At 43.6% G+C, this 24,381-nt stretch overlaps 2 protein-coding genes and 1 long non-coding RNA gene across 4 annotated transcripts in view; 1 reads left to right on the forward strand and 2 right to left on the reverse strand.

Annotated features, from left to right (window-relative positions):
• Positions 1 to 15,591, reverse strand: part of LOC146206569 (regulator of G-protein signaling loco-like) — a 96,055-nt gene extending 80,464 nt beyond the window's left edge. Inside the window, exons 1-2 of the mRNA XM_084591301.1 lie at positions 15,197 to 15,591; positions 267 to 685 (exon numbers count right to left, since the gene is read on the reverse strand). Of these exons, the coding sequence (XP_084447427.1) occupies positions 267 to 668 (402 nt within the window). The 5' untranslated portion in view covers positions 669 to 685; positions 15,197 to 15,591. The remainder of the gene's footprint in view (positions 1 to 266; positions 686 to 15,196) is intronic.
• Positions 15,592 to 15,877: 286 nt separating this feature from the next.
• LOC146206570 (uncharacterized) lies at positions 15,878 to 16,597 on the forward strand. Its single transcript, XR_014704462.1, has 2 exons — positions 15,878 to 16,236; positions 16,345 to 16,597. It is a non-coding gene; the product is annotated as an uncharacterized LOC146206570 (long non-coding RNA).
• A 148-nt stretch (positions 16,598 to 16,745) lies between these two features.
• On the reverse strand, positions 16,746 to 21,976 carry LOC146206571 (golgin subfamily A member 7). Of its 2 annotated transcripts, none has more exons than XM_084591303.1 (5): positions 21,642 to 21,976; positions 20,335 to 20,457; positions 20,095 to 20,247; positions 19,920 to 20,021; positions 16,746 to 17,127 (listed from the first exon to the last, which is right to left on the reverse strand). In XM_084591303.1, the coding sequence occupies exons 1-5, from the start codon at positions 21,654 to 21,656 to the stop codon at positions 17,086 to 17,088; spliced, it is 435 nt and encodes a 144-aa protein (XP_084447429.1). In that variant the 5' UTR covers positions 21,657 to 21,976; the 3' UTR covers positions 16,746 to 17,085. The 2 variants fall into 2 exon arrangements, with proteins under 2 accessions (XP_084447429.1, XP_084447430.1); XM_084591304.1 differs by having other exon boundaries at positions 20,341 to 20,457; positions 21,642 to 21,971.
• Between the last annotated feature and the right edge of the window lie 2,405 nt (positions 21,977 to 24,381).

Raw genomic sequence — 24,381 nt, forward strand, 5'->3', positions numbered from 1 at the left:
CTGCAAAAAAAAATGCTACAAATAAAAGTATACACACAAGACCATTCAAGCACTATCACATTATATGTTTACATGCCTTTAACAGCTTCCCATTCTTGCACTGGGCAAAATGGGCAATAATTAAAGTAAGGATGCCCAATCCATAAAGTGTACACACCCATAATGGAGCCTCAATTCAGTAGCCTTCCAGTCAGTTCAGACAGTGCAGGAAAAGTGAAGGAAAATCTTGGACTACACACACAGTACCACTCCACTATACCACTCACACTGGGTGGAAAGAGCCCATGGGCATCTCGTGCCGCCAAGCGTGGCACGTGTCGGTGACGTGGCCGCATGTGGTGAGTCCGACCTGGAGTGGCAGCCTCCTCATCGGAAGAGTCTGAATAGTAGTTCTCTGCAATCTGGAGCTTGAGCAGACCTGATGAGCTCCCGATGCGGCGCACCACGTCATCATGTGGCGCTCGTGACACATTGTGACCATTCACAGCAACAAGGAAATCTCCCGGGCGTAAACCCACACGCTCTGCAGGGCTGCCAGCTACAATGCAGCTGAGGATGCATGGCGCTTGGCCCGAGATAGTGAAGCCAAAGCCCTTTTTGCCTCGAGAAAGCTCCACAGTTCGGACCCCATAGCTGGGCCGCTTTTTCCTCCGCCTTGTTTGGTGCATGGCTTCTCTAGTAGGTCCTGCAGAAGGTAACACTTGCATTAAAAACAGCTTCACAACAGTGGAAGGAAGATAGTTTCCAACCATGACTGCAACACAAGAGAAATACAGGAGGCAAGGCACTCGTACACGAATGAACACCAATATTTCAGCTCTTTTTAACTCGCAATAGAAATGCCATGATAATCATGATGCCTAACAAAGACTTCTCTGACACATTCCAACTTCTTTCCCAAAAAGTTTTTCTGGAAAAAGGTTTAGTCAGCACAGATGATTTTGGTACCATAAAATTTCACATATCATATACATGGAAGCAGAAATCACTGACAATCATGAAGCATAATAAAAAAGTCGTAAAAACGGCATAACAGAAATCAGCATCAAGGTCCAGCCAGTTCAATGGTTTCAAGCTTATAAAGTGTGTATTCTTAAAGCTTTCCAATGACATACTTTTTGACCAATTAGCAATCTAAAAATACAGCGACTGCAAAATGGCCATCTAAGCAATAGCCTTGTACATGTTAACGAGTCTCCACTTTGCATCTGTAAACAGTGACAATATCCCAGCATTTCACGTCACACTGCAGCTGACTGCACACAATCAGAAATTTTAGAAACAAGGCCGCACTATGGAAAAAATGTGACGAGATCCAAAATAGGTGCTAACAGGGTGTTCGGAAGCAGAAAATATTTTACGCCATCACTCTTTCCAGGCCCGTCAAAATATACTCCCTTTGGTGACAGCAGCACCTCCCCACACCATCATAGCTAACGATATATAATTATAAATTTCTAATTAGGAGCCCTGTCTAACTATAATAGTTAAGAAATTAACTATTAATACAAGTTAACCACATTACTAGTAAACATGATTACCCTTTTTTCTGACTTCTGCCATCAATGATATCAAGCTGAAGCCAAAGTAATCTTTACCCTTAAAAAAACATCTTTTAAGACTACGCACAGGCTTCCCTAATAAAATACCCGCTATATTTGCATAGAGGTATGTCAAATACATGTCAATTGATGCCAAATGCAGGGCTGATCACGGAGCAGGTGCAGCACCATTTAGGCTGTCAGCAGCAGCATGGCTAGCTGTAAGCAAACACTGCTACTGGAACACCACCTCCTCATTTTGACCATTATTCTGAACAGAGTAAAGTAGTAAGCGGGTGCCTTCCAAAAACTCCTTTCTGGTATCAGTCTGTTTGCCTGTACTCATATTTTCTTAGCATTAATTTCTGGTCATGTGAACTGATTTTTTTTTCTATTCTTTTTCCTTTGTATGCGTGCAGCAACGAGATTTCACCTGAAAAATTATCAGTGCAGTTTCAAAAGGTGATGTAACACCATTTAAGTATTCAGCAGCAGAGAGAGTGATATATCTGAATTATGAAATCAGCATACATGTTGCTAAATGCCAATAACTATCCCTCATATTGGGTGGAACACAGTGCAAAGGGACGACGGACAAAGGAACGACCAAGATGCACACTGACATCTTCCTATAATACCAAACCAAACATGGGCTATATATAGTTCAGTGCACCAAATCACAACTGTACAATCTGGCATCTCTCTTTAACCTGTAGCCTTTAATACTGACCCTAAATTGGCAAGCCAAACCTAATAGTTTAAAAAGCAAAATGCAGTGGTTGCACCTTCAACCAATTTTGGATCAGACAACCCCCCCCCCCCCCCCCCCCCCCCTTAACATGGCCCCAATGTTATTTCCTGCAGCTGGGGCCTGGTACAAAGTAATGCTGTACAGGGGGACATACAGTTTGCATGCAGTGCCAAAGATCTTAGGTATATTCAAGTGATGCATGATAAGAACAGTGTGAAGAGCATGGAAGCAATGTTTTGTTTCTGCCCAGTGAGGTTGTGATCAGAGCTACTCTGTAGACTGTGCATTCATGAATTACAGCTTATGTATTTATTTTCGTTTAAAATATAAGAAAGCAAGAACTGTGGTAAATAAACCAACAGGTGCAATTTTGGTCTTCGAATTATAAACTGGGGGGGGGGGGGGGGGGGGGGGGTATTGTCTTGAAGCGACAAATGGGCTGCGAGGAACATCATAGTGGACGGCTTCACATTAATGTAGACCACCTGGGGTTCTTTATCTTTAGTATAGGCAGATATTGCATAGCACACAAGGATTATTAAATTTCAAAATATTTAATCACGAATTCCAAATAGAACAAAAAGTACAGCAGTCCTATTTTGCACTGCCAGTCACAACTGACTTCCTCGTTTTTCCCTTTATCTCTTCATTCACATCAAGTTTCACAGTGGTTTAATATGTGGAAATAAAAAACTTACAGGATACCAGGGCATCTCTCAAGACCTATCACTGCTTTCAAATCAGAAGCTGATGCCTGCCTTCTTGTCACAGTAAACACTCTATCTGACGGTTACATGCCTCAATTTATGCAAGCAAAGTTGAAAACTTACAATCCAATTACAGGAAATACAGAAACCCCTATACCGAATCCTACAGTAGATACTAATTAACCTCCTATGTCGAGCAGATATCAATAGAGATGTTGAAAACTAACATGGTAAGATGGCGAGAATACTCGGTTAACTTTTGCACTACATTAAATTTGCAGGTTGCACAGCAAAACTACAATTTGATAAGTAATTATTAATGAACAGTGAAGCTTCAAGGTGCCCCTTACACATTTTCCCCGTTCTCAATATATTTGTGTCATTTTGCAAACGTTTCCTGTGCCCTAATGTGTCGGTAAAGGGACTAAATACCGATTAAAATGTGCCACAAGATCATGGTGGAAATGAAAAGATCTCGGCTCATATTGTATACACTGAGCGCTCCAATATCCAAGAAACAAAGATCTACAATTTTAATTTGGCACTGAAAATCGAAAACCTTGCCATCATTGATGCAGCATACCATGTGGCCACACGTCAGTAAAATAGTTTTTTTTCTGTCAGGAATGCTCAAGCATGTTTCAGATCTTACGCCCTCCCCAGTGTTCCCTTCAGTAAGAAGCAATGCTGACGATGTGCTTTTAGCTTTTGTCACATGATGGTGCCACAGTGCTATGAATTTTTTGGATGAAGCGGTAACCACAGTCCACTAAAACTTTTGTCGATGAGGCATAAGTCCTTTTTCTGTCGCAGCCTTCTGTGGAAGCTGTATTACTGGTTTAGTTTATTGGGCTTAACGTCTCAAAGCAACTCAATCTATGAGAGATGCCGTAGTGTAGGGCTCTGGAAATTATGACCACCTGGAATTCTTTAGCATGCATTGACATCGCACGGCACATGCTTCCATCGAAAAGTTGCCGCCGCAGCCGGGATTCGATCCTGCATCCTTGCGTACAGCAGTTGAGCATCCTAACCCCTGCGGCACCACGGTGGAGGTAGAAGCTAGTTACTGTCTGCTAGGCAAGATTCACATAGGTTTTAGGTGTAACGCTTTTGCCAACGTGCAATTGACATTGTGCTCGCTGATCACGGTTGTAACATTGAGATACATAAAAATGGGTTCATGTACTGACTGAAAAATTCTCGATAAAATCTCCTGCAGTGCTCAAAACAAAACCACTGCAAAATAAGCACTCTAGACAGCAACCTTATATTTTCACCACAAAAAACTGGACAAGCACTTAAGATCCAGTGCTCGGTCAATTTAAACGAGCAGACACCTAATTTTTAGTCGTGCCTTTTATTCTTTGTAATGATGCGTTAGACATTACATAAATGGGTCACCACAAGCAATTTGCCTATGACTGCTGAATAATTTATAACTGAATTTCTTTTCTCCCCTGCATCAGTTTTGGTTTCAACTGCCAAGCGATGGCTATGATGTCAAAGTTAATTCTAGATCACGTGAGGCATAAGAAAACTCTAGCATTATTGCTCCCTGATCATTTTAATTCACTGCAACGCTAAGCCAACCTGCCTCAAGAACAAGAATCCCAATGAGTGAAGAAGGAACAATTATATTGCAGCTTTTTCATCTAATCACGTGACGTAGACTTCACATTGACGTTATAACAACTGCTCGGCTGTTGAAATCACAACTGAAACAGGTGAGAAAAAGAAATTCCATTATGATTATTTAGCGGATGTAAGCAAAACCAACACTGTGCTCCTTTACAGTAATGCCGTGTACATGGGGTATATGGGCCTGCTGTATACATGGGGTGTCGCCTGCATACAGGGTAAATGAAAAATAAGCGTTGTTATTCTGCCTACCTATTGACAGCGAATGGCGGGAAATGTAAGAGTGCTGCACCACCGGACAAAATTTGTTGCTTTGCATTTCATTCCCCGCAAGTCCGTTTCCACGAAAAGCAATTCGATGCGGGCGTCACTATTTGCGTGAACCAATGGTGTGGTTATGACGTCGCAACACGGTGTTCGAAAACTTTTGCTACACGCCACGGAAAGAATCTTGGACAGCCTCCCACCGTATTTTCCAGAGCCGACCCTCCTACACAGCAAAAGCATACATAGTGTTGTCGAGAACCATCAACTCTTTGAGGCTGAGTGTACTGTGCGTGAGCATGTCCAACACAGCTGCTGCAGAGAATAGTGCAGGTAATCAAGGTAACCATACAGCATGTCTTGTCGCATACTTTTCATGTATACTCGTGGAGAAGTTTGCAATCATGACCTGCTCCAGCTGCATCCTATCCTTAAAGATATCAGATGTCAAGTAGTTTGACTCTCACAAGAACGAAATACTTTTAAGAAGTGTCTTTGACCACTACTTCAGCCTTTTGAAGACGGTAGAAGTCTACACAGACAAGTTCACTGTTCACAAGGTTCCATTCTTCAATGTCTACATGAAAACTGAAGCAAGCATAATGCAATGTGAATGAAGCAAGCTAATGTGGATTGTCCATCACATTTTGCAGCAACCACATCCGAAGTTGGCCACTGTTTTTAGGAGCCAGCCACATCTCTTCACCACAGAAAAAATAAAATCTCTCAAGGGCATACGTGCACACATTATGTCTGGCTAGTGAGGGAAAAAGGTTAGCGTGAGGAGCTAGCCAGCTGCTAGTTAAATAGCCATTTCCCACCTCTGTAAAGTAAGATCTTTGTGACCTATTTGTTTTCGGGCTTGAAATAACGGTTAATCGTTCACGAATAAACAAAATCTCTCCAACAGCACCTCCTCCATTTATGATAGTTAAAAGTGGTCTTCCTTGATTCTGTCTAATTATATTTAGCCTCAGTCGTCCAGGAGGAGGACTTGTGTAATATGTAAAGTACACATCAGGGTATGTGCAAACATCTTAGGAGGAATATTCTTATCTAAGCCAAACATTTTATTTTCTTGTGTGTGACTGCATGTCACCGTTTTTTGTAGGCACCATTACTGCTCTCCACAATCCCGAATCGGAATTTGGTGCAGCAATAAAACCTACAGATAAAATAAGCGTGGATAAGGCCCGCTGACTGGATATGCAATCACCACTATATAATAAAAACTGAGACACATCGCAACGAAAAAAAAAAATTGCAAGTTACAACTTGCGAACAGAGCAAAACTAGTAAATAGAACCGTCAACACAAGGAAATAATGCAAAAACAATCAAAGCTTATAGGCAGCACAAAACCACAGGAAGAAAAAAAAAAAGAGAAACCACAGAAAAGCCATTTCATGTAAATCTTGGCTCTGGCCATTTACTGCTTGCTGCATTCGAAGCATACTTTCATTGAAACTGACTGCTGGTGTAATGAATATGAAGTATTTAAAAGCCCTCCATACAAGAAGCCAATAACACAAAAAGTTGCTACTAAGGTAAATCCAAAGGAAAAGAAATGCAAGAAAGCAAACTGGTTATCTCAAGAGGCTTCACAAATAGCTGAGGAAAGGAGGATGGCAAAAGTTATGGGGGAAAGAGAAAGATACAAAGTTCTCAATGCGGATTTTCAGAAAATAGCAAGGAGAGATAAGAATGCCTTCCTGAACATACAGTGCCAAGCAGTTGAGGACAACAGCGAATTGAGGAACACAAGAGCTCTGCATAAGACAATCAAAGATATCAAAGGAAGCTTCTGTGCTAAGCTGGGCGTGATAAAGGACAAACGAGGCAGGGACCTCACTGAAGCCTGAGAGATAAAGAAGAGGTGGCGGGAATACACAGAAGAACTGTACAAGAAGGACCCGAATGTGCAAACCCAACATAAGACGGTTGTGATTACTGATCTCGAGCCGGGCATCCTGAAGAGTGAAGTTGAATGAGCCTTAGCCAGCCTTGCTAAGAACAAAGCTAGCCGAATTGATAGCATTCCAGCTGAGTTGCTTCAAAACCTTAACCATGACGCTGTTAATATTCTGCATACATTATGTCAACAAATTTGGACAACCCTGCAGTGGCCACAGGATTGGAGGAGGTCAGTTTACATCCCCATTCCAAAGAAAGACAGTGCCAAAGGTTGTTCCAACTACCGCACAATCGCGCTTTGATGTTGGAAAAGGTTGACGGTCACCGGAGAAGGGGTAGGCAGCGAACGCGATGGTTAGATGGCATCCTCGAGGCACTGCAGATGAAGTTATAAGATGTTAGGAAGATAGTTAGAGACCGGAAAGCGTGGCGTGATATGGTCCATAGGGTCACGAAGAGTCGGACACGACTGAACGACTGAACTGAAAAGCCCTCCATATGTACACACATCAGAGGCATGTAAGATGCGACATATACAGTCATGAGCTGATATTACTGCAATCATGCAGGGTATCAATATGTGGCAGAGAACTTAGGGACACTTGATCTGCCAGATTTCTACTATAAGGTGCTTAAGGAACACGGAAGAAACACATTTCTATGACAGCACAGCAAATACCATGCATTTGTTGCCATCGAAATTCTGGCTCCAACACTCAGGTGCCCTTGGTTATCTTTTCCCCAAACTTCTTTCAAAATAATATCCGGAAGATACTATAAACATTCGCAAGTATAGGGAAGCACACCTGAAGTTAGCTCCCGCTACACCAGCACCGCCTCTCTTCTCTGGCAATCATTTCTGAATTACTGGTCAGGAACTTCGCCGGCGGAGCGCATTAAATCACCCACGTCCCAACTGGTATGTGCACTGCTCGTGCCGCTGGCACCCTCTCCTTCCTTGTGTGCATGCGCAGTCTTGCTCGCAGGTGCATAAAAGAGATGTTGCTGGTTGCTGTGAGTCTGGCTGGCATTCCACGGCGTTCAGAGAGGGAAGGAAGTTATTGTGTCCTGGGGTGTGCAGTGACTCCTCTTGGTTATTTTTATTAAAAGCACACAACAGCACCACGCTTGCAGTATCACAGAATGCCAGCCGCGCAAGTGCATTTGCCACTGCTTCTTTTAAGCTGTTGCTTTGGAGAGCACAGCCATGGATTCTAAGAAAAAAAAAATGTTTGCGACGAAACTTTTTTGTCGCATAGTTTAAAAGTAGAGAAAGAGGACATGCGTCCACAAAATTCTACATTGAATAGCCTCCAACTAGACCAGATTTCTATCCTATTGAAAAAGTATGGCATCATTGCAGACACATTAATTTACCAACTTTTGCACTGACTGAATCATGGCATTTAGTCAAGCATTTTTCTATTATCATTATTTATTGATAAGTGTTCATGTGGCCAAATGCAGTTTCGAAAAAAATTGTGAAAAGTCAAAATGTTTGCTTGTATGTATATGAGCATTTGCATATGAGCAATAGCTCTGCAAATAGGTTGTCTTGGGGGTACGTGTACGCAGCGATAGCATTAAATAAATAAACAACCGCTTATCTCTATAGTACTTATTAAACAAGCGTAGAATATTTTTCTTTTAACCATAAGCAAGTAGCTGTTAGGCATATTCGGTGAATGGTCTCATTTTTCTTTTCAGCCTCTCATATCGCCTTCAGGACTCTTAATTTGTGTTAAAGATAATTTTAATTATTATTAGCATGAAAAAAGAATCAAAATCCAAACTATTCGGTCAGCGAAATAGCATGCACCGGACTGAGCCACTGAACAAAATTTTGTATTGTGAAGATGACTATGTCAGAAAAGGTATTTACTTCGGATTCCACCTCATAAGTGATCTTGCCACTTACTTACGACACTAAAAGCGCCGTTACAGTAATGCCGTTTTCTTCAATTTGCCTCACGAAGTGAACATAACCACTAGGTTGTTTTTTTTTTCTTTTTTTTTTTTTCCACATTTGCGCTGCCAAATTTTCCTAATCCTCTGAAGCATGCGCATGCGTAAGCGTTCAAGCACCAAGGGGAAAGCACGCGACTGCACAAACAGATCTGCAGCAGCCCAACCCCTGCTGAACTGACCCCTTCCAAGAGCTACTGGCGCAGCTATTCAATGGGACCGGGACCGGCCTGCCCGGATAGTAATCGGGATGCGGCCGAAGAGGGCACTTTTCCCTGGCGCCTGCAAAGCTGCAGTCCCCCATAGTTAAACATATTTGCCGTTTTGACATGTGCCGTAGAGTGCCAGCGGTCGCACTGCTCCAATGCTCACAGACAGGCAAAGGTGCCCCTAGCGGCTGCTCCTGTCCCTATATCAAACTTTGCCAAGGTGTCAGGACCAGAAAACTATTAAAGAACCCTGCAAATAGGGATGTATAGGATACCAAACAAAGCTTTTTGAGAAGTACCTCAGCAATGCAACCCAAAAGCATTAACAATTCTAGTACCCTCCTAAAGTCGGCAACACCACAGTAACAGCGTTGACTGCAGACCAAAAATCGAAAAGCCTAAAGCGGTAACCGCATGAAGCGACAGGCCCTAGCGATCCGTCGTGTGATGCAGCCGCCAACGCCTGTCATCACTGGTGCATACCGCACGGAGCGACTGGGCTCAGCAACAGAGAAGCGCGTTTTCAGAGTTGCTCTGTTACCGCCGCCTCGTCATTTGGTCAAGGGGAGTGGAATCACGCTATATTCCATTTCTAGCACTAAACAGCATGAAGTAACGATAAAACACTGATGAAATTTCTTGTAACGCATCGCATTTTAAAGGTCACAGCGCAGCGGTGCACTACTACACTGCGATGCTGACTTGCATTGCAAAGCAGTGACTTTCTCCAGTTCCTTTCAAAAATTAACAATATCTAGCCACACTAGCCTTTTTTTCTTTTACTACCCTTCCAAGCTTTTACTGAATTGTCTCGATGCACTCATATATACACAGATCAGAAGAAGTGAGCGCGTGCAGGCACCAGGTTCTTCGCCCAAACCGGACTAGAAAAACAAGCTCCACACGCAAGAACAACAAAAAAAAAAAAAAACAGAACGGAAGTTGAGCACCCCAAAGCCTTCTGCGATTGGCTGCCTCGCGAGCTGCTTCTGGGCCACACGCAAAATTTTCTAAAAACCCAGAAACTGAGCGACAATGCTTTGGCGGCCCTCAGCCCGTCGCGCATGTCGCCGCAAATTGTCGCCTCATGCGGTTAGCGCTTAATACCCCGGTCGCACGGCACTTCTCCAAGGTCCTTACTGCAAAGGAGGCTTATTGCTCTAAAGGGGCAAAACCAAAGAAGAGCAGCGGCACAGCTACACGGTAAGAGCAAAGGAGATAGATACGATGTTGATGATTGGCGCAAACTTCATTAGCGTTATCTGTCGACCGGCAAAATCACTTTAAATGTATAAAACTGTTAACTAAAGGATGGCAATATGAAATAAATAGTACATTAGCCAGCAAATACTGCCCAACGAAAAATGAGCGCACAACAAAAAGGGCAATGAAGTAAAAATACTACATAATTCTAGAACACTATACTGCATAAGAAGGAAAGCAAAGAATGTGTATGTCGATGTGGCTGCTGAAAACGATTGAAGTCGTATCTCAAGAGTCCAGATTTTAAGTTCATTATAATGTGAAATTAACCCTTGAATAGAACTGGGTTTAAATATAATATTCAAAATTATATTTGAATCAACGTTTTTGCCTTCTGAGCTCGCTCACTGGCGCTCATGTTTGGGCTGCTCCTTTACACAGCTTAAAGACCGCTGACGACCGCCTTTCCTTTAACGGGCCTTTTTTTGCAAAGGTCTCGAGCCTTAGCCATGTAGCTGCGTGCCAACCGCCTTTGGAGCAAAGAACCTTAATTCCAAAGTCCTTACAAGTGCCCGTGTGATAGGGGTATAACAAATCTGAAGCACTTAATAGCTTTTCGGGCAGTCTTGCTAAATAAAGGTTACCACGAACCCCACAATAATTTGCAGCATCACTAACATCACTACAAAGTTAAAAGGCTATAGGTGGCTTGCACTCAAGCCACAGTATCCACCATGTTCGTGACCATGCAGCATGGCACAAAACTGTGTGTGCACCTAATCTGCTTACTGCCATCTGCCCTAAACAAACCCAATATGACTGTCAGATAGATGATCCCACGAACATGCAAGCCTTGTGGTATGCTGCTTGAAGCTAAATTAAAATGTCTGCATAGCCTTAGCAAAGAGGATCACAATGTAAGCCCTTTTGCGTTATGGTGCAAAGATATGCACAATATCATCAGCCACTGCCCGAGCACTTCATTGAATATTTAGGGGAACCCTCAAGGTAGAAGATACTAAACAGCATCCACCAAATGCAGCCATATGGCTACAAAAGAAAGCTGCACAGCTTCTACATACCAGGAAAAATTTTCCATAAGCTACAAAATCTGTGGAATCTATAGCTTTCACCTGAAGGCATAATCGCTTCATTTGAGTGTATGCTATGAGTAATTGCTTCATATTACATGCCCGCTGTGTGCAGGAATCACAGATGTGACAGAAACCATGACGGAAATCTGGTTGGTCTGGTAGGCAAAACATTCGGCCACCAACTGAATAATACAGTAGGAGCGACATGCACCGGGGCAGCTCTAATTCTGCCAAGAAAGAAAAGCTTGATATGTGCGCGAAGAGCAAACATGGATCCCAAAAGGAATTTCTAATTTTCATCCGATTCGAGGTACACCCGCCCAATTTTTTTCCAATATCAAGTGTTGCGTCTATAACTGCAACGCGTAGAATGCTTCTCTCAGCTCTGCAGGTTCTTTATTCGTACAGAAATTTAATGCATGGCATAGTAACAAATGGTCCCTTTACTATAATAACAAATCAGAATGGAGGTTTGCTTGAATCCATCACATTTCATTAAAAAGCACCATCCTTTGACCCGACAAACAGACAATTCAACCAGCATATGCAGTAGCGGTTAAAATCCATTCCGCTTCATTTTTGTAAAGGATCGGTGTAAAACTGGAAGTGCCTGCGAATTAACTTTGGTAAGTTATTTTAGGGTAGATGCGCTGCAAGAACCATTGCAATGTATGCTGCTTGTTTGGTTTAGATCGCACCAGACAATGCGGATTTTAGGTTATTTCTGTGTGAATAAGGCGAGTAGGATGTTATGTGAAAGACAGGCACTTTTAAGTACCACTTTGTATGTTAAATTACAGCGCGAATTAGCAAGCGTAGTAGCTGATAGAAGCATTCTACTTGTTGCAGTTGGAGACGCAACACTTGATATTGTTAAACAATTGGGCAGGTGTACTTATGAACTAGCATTTCAAGATGCCTCGGCACACATTCAAGCACATAGTACATATTTCACAAGTTTACAGCCACTGGCTTAATTTCCCACCTCACTTCAATAAATACACTGTCTCCGCAAGACAAGAAAAACACAATAAAGCATGATGAGATGAAAGCAAGAACACCAAGTACCAAGAACAGTCTGCAGTGTGCATTTCTTTTGGAGTATTACAGGTAAGAACAATTTTTGCCCACATAAATGTGAACAATTAAGCACTGACAAATATTTTTAAGCAGCGACCGCCGGATAGGCTGGCAAATTAGTACCAGCTTTAGACAGAAGCCACGATGCACTGGTGTCTGCTACTGTTGCAGCTTGTAACGGTAAAGTTCCGTGCAGTTTTATTTAGTGTGGATTCGGAAACTACAAACTGCAAGCACTGCATACATTGAATTGAACAGGAAACAAATGTTTTTAGTTGCTTACAAAGTACCTGTATGGTCAAGAGGTCGCCACTGAAAAATACTGCCCATAAGGATGGTTCACAATTTAGATCCATCCTGATCCCTGTTCACTAGTGGCGCTCTAGAAAAAATCACTAGGGCAGCAGATATGTACATTGGAAACTGCCCTACTCTTAGCCAGGTTTTTTTTAATACAAGCCTTGACTCTCGCAAAAGCAGAGTTAAAAAAATAAAGATGGCCAGAGCATTGATGTCACTGGTGTGGTTCCTCCTCATCCCCACTTTAATGCACTCTTCTAAATTCTCATGATAAGTAAACAACTTGCCCCCACTGCAGTTTAAAAAAGACTACCATCGGCAACCTCTGTAACAAACCATCTAAAACTTCTTTGAGTCACTGTCTACTTCAAGTGGAACACATGAATATGTGAACACAAACGTAGGAGGTTTACTAAAATACTTAATACACATACGAAAGCCACAAAATGTAATTCATCTTCTGCAAAAGTTTTGAGTGTTGGAGCATGTTCACTGCAGCAGTTGTTTATCCTGACAGCCTTTCTGCATGCCTTCTTTTGATGGTTTGATTTGTAGGGTTAAACATCTATAAGGAACTCGAACTATGAGATGGCATGGTGGAAATCAGACAGTAGACAGTGTCTTACTTTTCGCCTCCATCGAAAAGCGGCTGCCTCGGCCGAGATTTGATCCCATATCCTTGGATTCAGTAGGTGAGCTCCCTAACCACTGAATCACTGTGGTGTACTGTATGCCAGCTTTTGAAATTCATAGCTTGGTACAGAGCCAAATATAGGGCATACAATGGTGGAGTAAATGTCATATCACACGTGGAAAGGAAAGATTAAAGTGACCAATAAGAAGAGGAATAGTTTTGTGAATTTTCTCTTTTGCAAAAGTTCACCTCCATGTTGACAGCGAGCGCATTTCAGGTGCCCACCAAGGAGCGCTTTCTCAGTTTTGCACCATGAAACCGGTGCAGAGTGCAGGAAGACGCCTGTTGACACATGCATTGATCCAGAAGCTGCACACCCTATGGGCACCAGGAGGTGACCCACACAGATTAGTTTAGCATTGCGGTTCATCTATGCTTCACCTCTGTGTTCTCTTACGGTTCGGCATCCTGTTGTTCCCGGCAGCGTGCTGACAATGGGCACTAACAGCTTTTCATTTGCCAGCACTACTCTCCTTGTCACTCGCACCCATTAGACTGATCTCACCTTCTGCAAAAGCAGTCAAACCAAAGACCCCAAGCGGCACAAGACCGAGTATGCACGTTAGCATAGGGTTGCCAAAACGAGCCTGCCACTCCAGACCTCACAATGTCTAATGCCAACCAGCTTTCACTTCTTAATGCACTTGGCCAGTAAGCTTCCACAAAAAAAAAATTAAAAAATACCTGCCCGTTAATGTGGAGAAACAAAGGTCACATCAGTGAATCGGTTCACTACCGAAGCAACAGTATACTAAGGCTGAGTTTTGTGGCATTTCAACAACACAGTGCTCCAAACCGACTTAAGGAATACATTCTGCCACCTTCAATACAAGGCCTGTAGGGACTGCATGCCTAATCACCAGCAAAGGGGGGGGGGGGGGGGGGGGGGAGGGCAAACTTGCTGCAACAATGTACTTGTACACCATTTATCAGCACGCAAAAACGATAACAGGTGTATGCCTGCCTTTCTAAGTGCGTCCAAAAGACAGCCGATCATCAAGTGCGACCTTAGTTCATTTGCATTGACCACAGTTTTAATATAATGTAAAAAACAATAGCTTCCATCCTACTTTTAACACAGCAACTCATTATGCCTCAAGGTACGGTTTAACTGACACCGAGTAAGCACTCGGTGCGAATTAAATGTACCCGTGAAACACACACACACACACACACACACACACACACACACACACACACACACACACACACACACACGCACGCACGCACGCACGCACGCACGCACGCACGCACACGAAGTCTGCAGTTTGCAAATGGCGCAAATAGCTTGCAATCACTAGTATCTTCTATTCCGTTAACATTCATTGAGTAGACAAAGTAATAAATCACAATCGGGCCACGAGTGGGAACTGTTCCGTCTCCTAGTGGTTTTGGTTCCTGCGCCGATACAATGAAACACACTCAACATCAGTGGGCTTGTTTGTTTGACTTTTAACAAGGCGCGAAGTTTTAAGAACGAAAAGGGCATCATTCGGACACCATCCTGTCCGGAAAATATCCTACCAATCTCATTTCTACCGCACAAAAAGTTGATACCTAAATTTTGAGCATTGGACGCATCCCACCCAGAAACCAAAAGCAAGCTTCGGTTACTTTTTCATTCGCTTCCGAAGTCAGATAAGCACATTCGACAAGCGAATTACGTTATCTCAACTAAACTCAGGCGTGTCATACAGGATGACACCGACTGGAAAGTAGATAAGCAGCCACTTCCTTAGACATACGCACACACAGACAACGGAAAGGCATAGTAGACATCGGCACAAACAAAAGTTATCGGTTAAAGAACGCGTTACTACATAATTATTCCTACCTGGTCAGCTTACGGAGAGCAACATTCTTCGCAGGCAACCGCCGAGGATGTTCTAACACCTCGAACTACCGATGACATCTGATGAGAGCGCGGAACAAATCGGCTCCCAACATCAACTTTACGACACAAGGAGGGGTAAGGTCGGGGCAGCATTCCAGCAGGGATCGGGTCACAAAAGTTGAACTACAGCGTAGGTCGTACTATACTGATACAAGCTATTCAATTCACGCATGACTAGAACAAAGACTGTGATTAAACTCGTTGTCAGTCCATGCCACTAGCTTAGTTAAAATAATTCGAAAACACTTTTTCATTGACCTATCAAAATCGCTCAGGTAGCAGTGAACTTTGCACACTTTACAAAATGGTGACCGTTTAAGGTCACGTGGCAGTCATGCTGCACGCGGATAGGTTGAAAGTTTAGGATATGAACCTTGCGTGAACTTCCACCTCTTTTTTCCTTTCCTTCATTTATTACAAGTTTTAAAATAATACGTTACTTTAAATACTATTATTGGTCTGATTTTACAGGCTCGCCGTGGCACGTTATTTTCTTTTTATTTCGGCCGCTTGTATCTATTTTTTCTCTTTGAACTAAATTTTTTTTTACCGCAAATGTTGACATAGATGTTCCCCCCCATTTGTTGAAAAATATCATCTATAAAGAGCTATGGAATTAAAATAAGTTGAACTAGCTACAAAGATACTAGCGACATTAGCGGCGGAGAGAGGCTTGCCAGGCTTGGCATTTTACACGTGGCTACGAAACTTGTTCTGCTTGTTTGGTGCGTGCAAGCACGGTAGGGTGCATGCTTCCTCCATGGTAGGGTGGCTACGGCTACGGTGCAAGCATTGCGTTGGGGGGTCTTGGTCATATAGCGTATAGCTTCTTGCCATAGCGTAACACTTAGAAACTCTGTGGTCTTGGCAACCTGAGGACTTTACTGTAGGGGTCGCTAGCGTGCGTTACATCGCACCGAGGTTTTGGCAGCGGACACGGAAAGTCGCCCGATTCGGTAACGGTTCTGCATTCTTGTTCCGTACGTATTCTGCTCTCTAGCTTTTCGCTGAAAGTTTCGTTCTACGGCTTTGTATACTAATGCACGCCTGTACTTCACGATGCTAGGCACTTAATATCTTATCTGCAGGTTTTCCTGACTGCCATGATGTCAGAAGGGACAACGGACGAAGCTTTGGGCAGCGGTGATGTCGAAACTGCGCCAACGCTTACGGACCATTTGAACAAGCGATTGCTGGAGTCATTTCTTCACCGTTTGAACGAGACAACCGAAGCCCCGACAGTGACCCAGATGAATTCAGCTGCGGCCGGTGACGAGTTCGGAGATTCCTAATGTGCAGTTCTTGCAACGACAAATATTAAATTACGCATCCCGGGTACTATTCACATCCTCTTTGTCAGTTGCCAAGAAATTACTAACATAAATGCCGCTGGGTCGGCTAAAACAGCGCGGTCGGGGCGTAACCGAATCCAAGGGGGGGAGCAGTGATGCGTGCACGCCACTGCTCGCCTCAAAGGATGACGCAATAATTTCTTAGCGAACTTTAATTATAAAAACAGTTGACAAAGCACACTTTATACACGTGTTGAATCACCAGCTATTGTTACTCCCCCACTTCCTATGCAATCGGAACGCTCCGAGGAAAAACCATGTCGGCCCATCTTGCAGCAGTAACCACCACCACTGTCTTGACCGCACCAAAAGCTAGTCCTTGGGCCGTTTCCACCGCCGGGCACGCAGCAGAGTGGACACACAGAAATGTAGCTGGGTGCTTGGCTATGACGAGCCACAATGAAAACTGCGGGAGGGAGGTAATGCAGCGTTGCACAGGTTTGACGGGGCTTCGCCGCTGCCAAGATGAGCTTGCAATCATGACCGGGCGCCCTGCTCACTCAAAATGGTGATCTCAATCTTGGATAAAGATGTCAAGGCAGATGCAGTCAGGCAATGAGACGAAAAAATAATCCTACTCTTTGCAGTAAGCAGAAGCTCAGTAATTTCAATCCATGAGAAGACCTTTCAAATGCAGCAGGCATTTGTGTGTCCCTGAACAAGCAAGCACATGCATACCTCACGCTGTTAGATACTGACCCTACTTGCACAGCACCTTTTGAACAATCTTGTAAAGAATAAAATCTGCCCTGCCCTGCCCCCCCAATGTTCTTCCCAAAATTTCCCTTTCAGTTAAAGAAGTTGGACAGCCTAGGTTTATCTATGGCATGCCATCCAGTTAACATGCTCCCCATGCGCTGAAGTGGTGCACAAGGAATACAAAACCCAAAATAAAGCTATACCACTCTGTGAAATCAGTCCCACATCCAACTGAATGTTGACACTATGAAACATAGTATCGAAGTTGCAGCGTTTTTCCTGCAAAAACCTTGTGAAGGCAGTGGGGAAACGGCTGCAAAAGTTTCCACATCACAAACGGATACCCTCATTGTAACAATCAAAAAACTGCCAACGATTATGTTACTTCCTAATGCAAACTTTGAGCGCAGCTCATCAGCTGTTTCAGCTTTTCGATAGATTGAGGTATTCATTTCGGCTCGGGGGGTGCACATCGAGATCCGCCGCCATCGATCCGGCACTCTTATTGCCGTCGCACAGGGGTGGCATTGGAGGAGGAACGAAAAGAGCAATTAAGTTATCGGGGGGGGGGGGGGGGGGGGGGGGGGGGGGGGTACGCACTTTATTGTTTAGTAAGATTCTACTTTCCCAAAAAGGCTGTTACAAATAAATGCTATCACAGGCAGCCAGCCTGTTAACTGTAAACTAGATGAATTGATAAGCCTTAACAACACAGCCGCAAGAGCAATGCACCACACAGATGACTGAGGAGAACTCCTGTTATCCTCTGTCTTATCTGTGTCAGTTACGCTGAATAACTATGAAAGTAGCAAACCTTTCCTGCAGTTGACTCTGCAGAATTTTAACTTGTTGCCAAGTGTGTGCATGTAAGCAACTACAGGAGAGTCCATGGATCACTATCCTAATATGAGGTGCAAGCAATAGCACACACCACTGCTGAAGAGAGACTTCGGCAGGACAAAAGAAGTGCTCATGGTTTCAGCAGCTGCCATTTTTGCAAGCAATCAATGAGAATGGCACTATGCTACCATGCCTCGGCACACGCAGTTTAAGACAAAGAACAGATTACACAACAGATTTAATTTGACCTGCAGTGTACAAGCCTCCTATTTCCTGCAGAACATTCCATGCTTCACACACAAGCATGTGAAGCAAGGAAACACACACTACAATAATGACAAGCACAGTATAGAGCTGCAACAGTAGCAAAGTGCTTGTCAAAAGCAAAGAAACAAAGTACCCCAAGTATACTACTACAGGAAATGGCTGGAAGGAGAGCTGCATGCTCAGAACTAATACAACAACGAGTTTGTTGATCCTAATATGCCTATTTATAGTTTAAACATAATTTTTACATGCTTGCTGCACTCTGCTGAAATCTTTTTTGATAGCAAAGCAAAGACTTCTTTTGCACATGATTTACTTTACTACTTTAAATGCCTCAAGTTTCCCCTTCCTCAATGTCACCAAACACATATAAGAACATAAGACTGAATCATAAGGATGGATAGTAGTATGGTCCTCTCGACGTGCTAAACTATTGATGATATGGAAAAAAACTGAACACAGACAGGACTCAAGTCTGTCTTGTGTTGTCTGTGTTCGGTTTGCTCCATATCGTAAACAATTTATCGCATCGAAAGCAGCATGTACAGTTGTGCCTCATTAATATGGACGCTTTGGTTTCTGCACAAAACTGTCCATAAAGCGAGTCGTCCGTAATAACAGATCGAATTTTTTTTTTCTGGAAAAAAAAACACAAGGATAAGGTCTGCTTTAGAGCAAAATATAGGCCAGCGAAGTTGGCACTAGGAGCTACAAGAACATTATCCGAGTCACCATTATGCTTCAAATGCGATGCAATTGAAAGTATTGTGGTGCAGTTGCATATTGTTCTCGATGGCATTTCATTAATAAATTACTTGACTTCTACTTTTCATCTGCCATGAACCCCTGCTACGTATCAGCATTTAGTCGGCTGAAAGTTGCTGAATCCAACTTTCTACATGGCGCAAGCTGTTTTCAGAGTTTTGTTCAAGTGAATTCATGGAACCCGAAAAAATCGTAACGTGCATCGACTGCGCAGCTTCGCAGTGCAAAATATGAAACCACAAGCAAAAAGGACATAAATCAGTTATTGGCACTATGTTCATGTGGTGCCTGTAGACAAAATCTGGAAGAGAATTATCTTTGAAGCAGTGTAACGATTTGGTCTTCATGACTGTCCATATTAACGCAACAAAAATACATAGACCCTAATGGTATTTGTGCATTTTCTCCTTGTCCAGACAGCGAGTTTCCAAATTACGAGGAGTTAATGCATGGAAAAAGTTTGGTCCCCAGAAAAACTGTCCATAATTCAAGTCGTCCATATTAACGGGGGTCGTATTAACGAGGCACGAGTGTATAACCAACTAGGCCTAGTTCTACTTCCCTTAACAATGGGCAAGTTAGCGGTGAACAAGATTACACAGCCCCTCCCTTGTTTCCAAATACAGCTGCCCTACTAAACTACACTACCCAGCACTCAGACAATGTGATTACATCACCATAACAGTCATCATGGGCATACATCCCCCACGGTTGTTGACTCCATGCATAGTAAAGGATACAACTCTTAGCCCTCTTTCAATAGGGTCTGTGATGTGAAGCCCCCGTGGCCCATAAACAGTCTCATTCTGTTCGTGAATGTAGGCAGTGGCCTGCTTCAAGAACTGCAACAGAATAAAAAAAATCAACCACAGAAGTTAAAGGTTATGCAACAAGAGCAAATGAGAGCCATCCTACCTTCTCGTAGTGGGTTTCAGTACACATGTAAAGCAAGTACGCAGTGAGACAAGCCATGAAGCCCTCACAAAATGTTTTGCCACTCATCCTCTCGGCTTCTGAGTATATAGAGTTGATTGTGGCGACTGTTTGGTCGAACATGTGCCTTTCTATCTGAAAAGAGCAAAAACAGCACAAAGCTGCACCATCTGCAACAATGATAAACCCAGCAATTTGCAGCGAATGTGCTCATTTTCTAACAGGTACCAAGCCATCCAACTCTTGTGGGAACTTCGTCTGGAACTTCACCGACGTTCCCTCCGAGTAATCACGTTGAATGAAGACCTTGTTCGGAATACGGCTTCCCTCATGGCCTGCCTGGTTCTGCAAGAGCAGAGAAGCCTTCTGCCACACCAGGAGCACAATGTGGAAAAGTTTGCACCGAAATATCAAAAGTGGAAACTGATAAGATAGGTTATTATGTGCAATGTAACACAGTATATTAAGGGCTCTGGGTCTACCACGAGAATGCACAACAAATGGTAATAGAGTCGAACGTTGAGCTATGCTTTGTGTTGTTCCCTGCTCTGCTGCCTTCTTCCAAGAGATACAACGAATGGCATAGTGCGCAAAAAGTAAAACAGTAGAAAGTCTCACCACACTCAATGAGCTCTCCTTTTCACAAGGAATTAAAATTCAGCACTTGAGTCCACTTGAACATCACATGAAAGACAGCTTCTACGCCTCACGATTTGGACAACCAAACGTGAATGCACAGCACTAACCTTTCATACGCAGCTCAAATTGAAGCGTAACCTCAGGCTACGACAAGAATGGTAAGTCATCTCAAACTACAGTGTTCTGCAACTTTATCGGAACCGCCTTCGAAAATTTGCCCACCGGTCGAGGAGGGAAAATTTTCCAAGACGGTTCCGATAAAGTTGCAGAACACTCTATATCTACATTGTGTGTAACCGTGGGAGAGCTTGGCCTGGCTTCGCTGCATTCCAAGGCACATAGGAAATAATAGGTTTTCTTATTCATACGGCGCAGCTAACGGCAATATCATTTGCCCTCGACAATGCCACGCTGATTTCTGTATTTGAAATATTCGGCAAAAGCGCGGCCGAGGAGTATGCTACTGTCCTCCAGTATTTCTAGGGACCATACCTCCAGCTTCCTCCCATCTGCAAAGCTCAGTTCAGTTGGTCAGCTTCTCTGGTCAGAACAGCACCCAAAGGCATTACATCTAAACCAAATTTTCCTGCCGGAAGACACTGAAAAATGAGCATGACCCGGACAAATGTGGTATAAACCACATAATGGTATGAGTAGTTTCATGAATCTGTCAAATTACTAACGCGCTCATGAAAACCAAATATTAGAAAAACACAATGGTATGTTTAAGATTACAGCCCAAGCCAAAGAATGGGCGTCTCAAATGCTGTCAAAACAGCTGTACCACACGAGATAAGTCAAAAAGAAAAAGAAATCGTAAGCCTAACAGCGGCAGACAAACAACCTAGCTCATCAGAAAGCGCAGAAGTGACAGGCAACAAAACACTCACCTGGCCAGATGCCATCCCGGCACGCCTATTTAAACCATAAGATCAAGTATTTGCCAAGGTGCAAATTTAAATATTCCTGATCGATGCTAGTCATGAGATGGGCTCCACTAAGAACGTGCCCGCGTAATCCTGAGATAAACCATGTGACGAAACAGTGATCAGCATAACCTACTTATTGCTATGCTAATGTAATGACTGGTTATTAAAATAAGGAAATGTAGAGTACAACAACTGCAACACAAACACCGCTACTTCGACCCGCAAAACGCGCACCGTTCTCCTGTTCTGCCAAACACAACTGCGGTGGTGCAGTCTGCGCATGCGCGCACGCCTCTCCCTTCTCCCTTTCTCTACCATCTCACCGTCCTCACCCTCCTAGTGGAAGCGGTGGAAGCAAGGAGGGTGGAAGCATTAAAATGCTAAAGCAGCCAAAGCAGTGCCTGAACTAAATATAGGGCATAGCAAACCTGCTATAATTTTTCATTTAACAAAAGGTACGGGCGCGTTCTTCTCTCGCTGTGCGCGCATAGCTTTCATATTTAGGAAATCGCGAGCCCCTGATGTGGGCGACAAAGTTACAGGCGTTACAGGTCCTCAAGAAAATGTTAATTTTCAGTTTGTTTCCATCTACGATGAGGCTCTTCTATCAAACCGAATCATATTTCGAGACAGTCACGAAGAAGACCAACTCGATTGTTTGATCTCGAAAAAGTTTCATGCGAAAATCTGCCTACTTCAAACTCTCAACCTCAACTCTCAAGTTACTCAAGTTGAAAGGCACCAACCAACGACACGCAGGAACGCTTGCGTGATGCCTCGCAAGGTGTCGCCACTGCCTGCGCTACCATAGTGCAATCCCTTTCTCTATGGCAGCGCTGCCAGTCTGCAGCAGAAAGTGTTTCTCCTGCCAGGCGTATATGCCCAGGCATTTATATTTTAGGCAGCCTATATTTGTCATGCACAGCTTTCTGGCATTATAATGAATCACAACGTCTGCCATAATGCATGCACCACAGCCACATAAAATATTTCAGTACAGACGTTGGCTGGAGCCCCAGCTGAGCCCTGAGCAATGTACGTGTTACACTACACAGTAGAACATTAACTGTCATAGAGCTGATACAAAAACTGTACTGTAGTTTTTGTAGCCACGATGCTCTTATCACCAGTTTCGAAACTTCCGCCCATAGAACCTATGCATAAAAAAAAACGAAGACAGCGAAGATATACGGCCTGGTATTTATGGATTGTGGTGACAGCCGCGGTATTAAACTGCATCCGAGTTGCATACTTTGAGATTTTTGATAAACGCGTGACGACCTGGCAACTGAACCGGTTGGAACGAGAGCACAGGAAATGAAAAAAGGGAGAGGGGTAATTGATATTTTCTGCGAGCTTGAACATCATATATACAGCGCGTTGCACAACTAGAGGCGCGATGTAGAATGCTTCTCCCAGCTAAACCGTGGAATTCTCGCAGTTAAAATTTTGCACAGGAAGGGCATATTGTCGCTAGTATTTTTTAATACCAAATTTGTTTGGGGTACTTGCCTGATTCGATCAAAAGAAGTCAAATGTTCCCATCTTATGCGGCGGCGACGACGTCAGGCGAGCCGCTGCCCCAGCGATAGTACTGGTGGCGCTACCTCATGCTGCTAGCAGGAAAAGAAGGGGTGAACGTTTCTGGCAGAAGGTTTGAGTTGTTGTAAGCAGCATGAGGTAGCGCCACCAGTACCATCGCTGGGTCAGCGGCTCGTCTGGCGTCGTCGCTGCCGCATAAGATGAGAACATCTGACCTCTTTTGATCGAATCAGGCAAGTACCCCAAACAAATTTGGTGTTAAAAAATACTAGCAACAAAATACCATTTCTGTGCAAATATTGAACTGCGAGGATTCCGCGGTTTAGCTGGGAGAAGCATTCTACATCGCGCTTCTAATTGTGCAACACGCTATAGAAAATAGCGTGCAGTAAACACATCAGGATTCCCGCCCATTTATCACGTATTTGAAAGATGCCAATCCATGAGCATGAGATGGCTCTCATGAGCGCGCAACGTACGTCGCCTCAAGGATCGACAAATCACAAGCACGATTATACCTGTCGGGACTACCCCTGCTGCCACGTGTTGCATATATCATATGCTGTAATTAATTTTGCGATGCTGCAGCGCAACCAGCAACGTTTATATAAGAAAAAATAATTTTGTATAATAAGCTATGTATACTGCAAAGGAGCAAGGAAGGGAATTTGGAAACGGAAAGCAGCGGTCCCAGACGGCCACTGACGTCCGACGGACAGCCGAACTCGGCCGCAACTCGGCGGCCGATTTCGGACGTCCGCCGGAATTCCGGCGTACGTACGAAAGCGGATGGTCGAATCCGTTCGCCCAGCGGACAGCCGCCGTACGTCCGCCACTGGATTTGCTTTTACACAGCTATGATATAGTTTGTAGCCGTCGTGCTCGTCTGAACTGCGTATAAATCAGTAATGCCGTCAAGTCTGCATTATATGATGCCAGAGCGAATCGATGCGATAGAAAGCGTTTCCATTAAACAGTTTTTTTTTTTATTTTCCGCATGTTTCATCGTTGAATTCTTCCATCAAAAATTTTTGATTTAAAGTTAAATGACCATTAAACATTTTTCTATCATGATGCTTCGGTGAAATTTTAATCAGTGGCTGAACAGACGCAGCAAGCAGCAAGCTCAAAAAGAACGAAACCGAACCTATCCTCAAAA

This window comes from Amblyomma maculatum, chromosome 1 (genome assembly GCF_055883805.1).
Source record: "Amblyomma maculatum isolate TAMU_Amacu chromosome 1, ASM5588380v1, whole genome shotgun sequence".
Classification (NCBI taxonomy): domain Eukaryota; kingdom Metazoa; phylum Arthropoda; class Arachnida; order Ixodida; family Ixodidae; genus Amblyomma; species Amblyomma maculatum.

Excerpts from the sequence above, each read along its gene's own strand:
- LOC146206571 (XM_084591303.1), bottom strand. Across the intron at positions 20,022-20,094 it reads CTGAAACCCACTACGAGAAG|TTCTTGAAGCAGGCCACTGC; the intron begins GTAGGATGGCTC and ends ATTCTGTTGCAG. Across the intron at positions 17,128-19,919 it reads TTGAAAGAGGGCTAAGAGTT|ATTGAGATCACCATTTTGAG; the intron begins GTATCCTTTACT and ends TCTTTATCCAAG.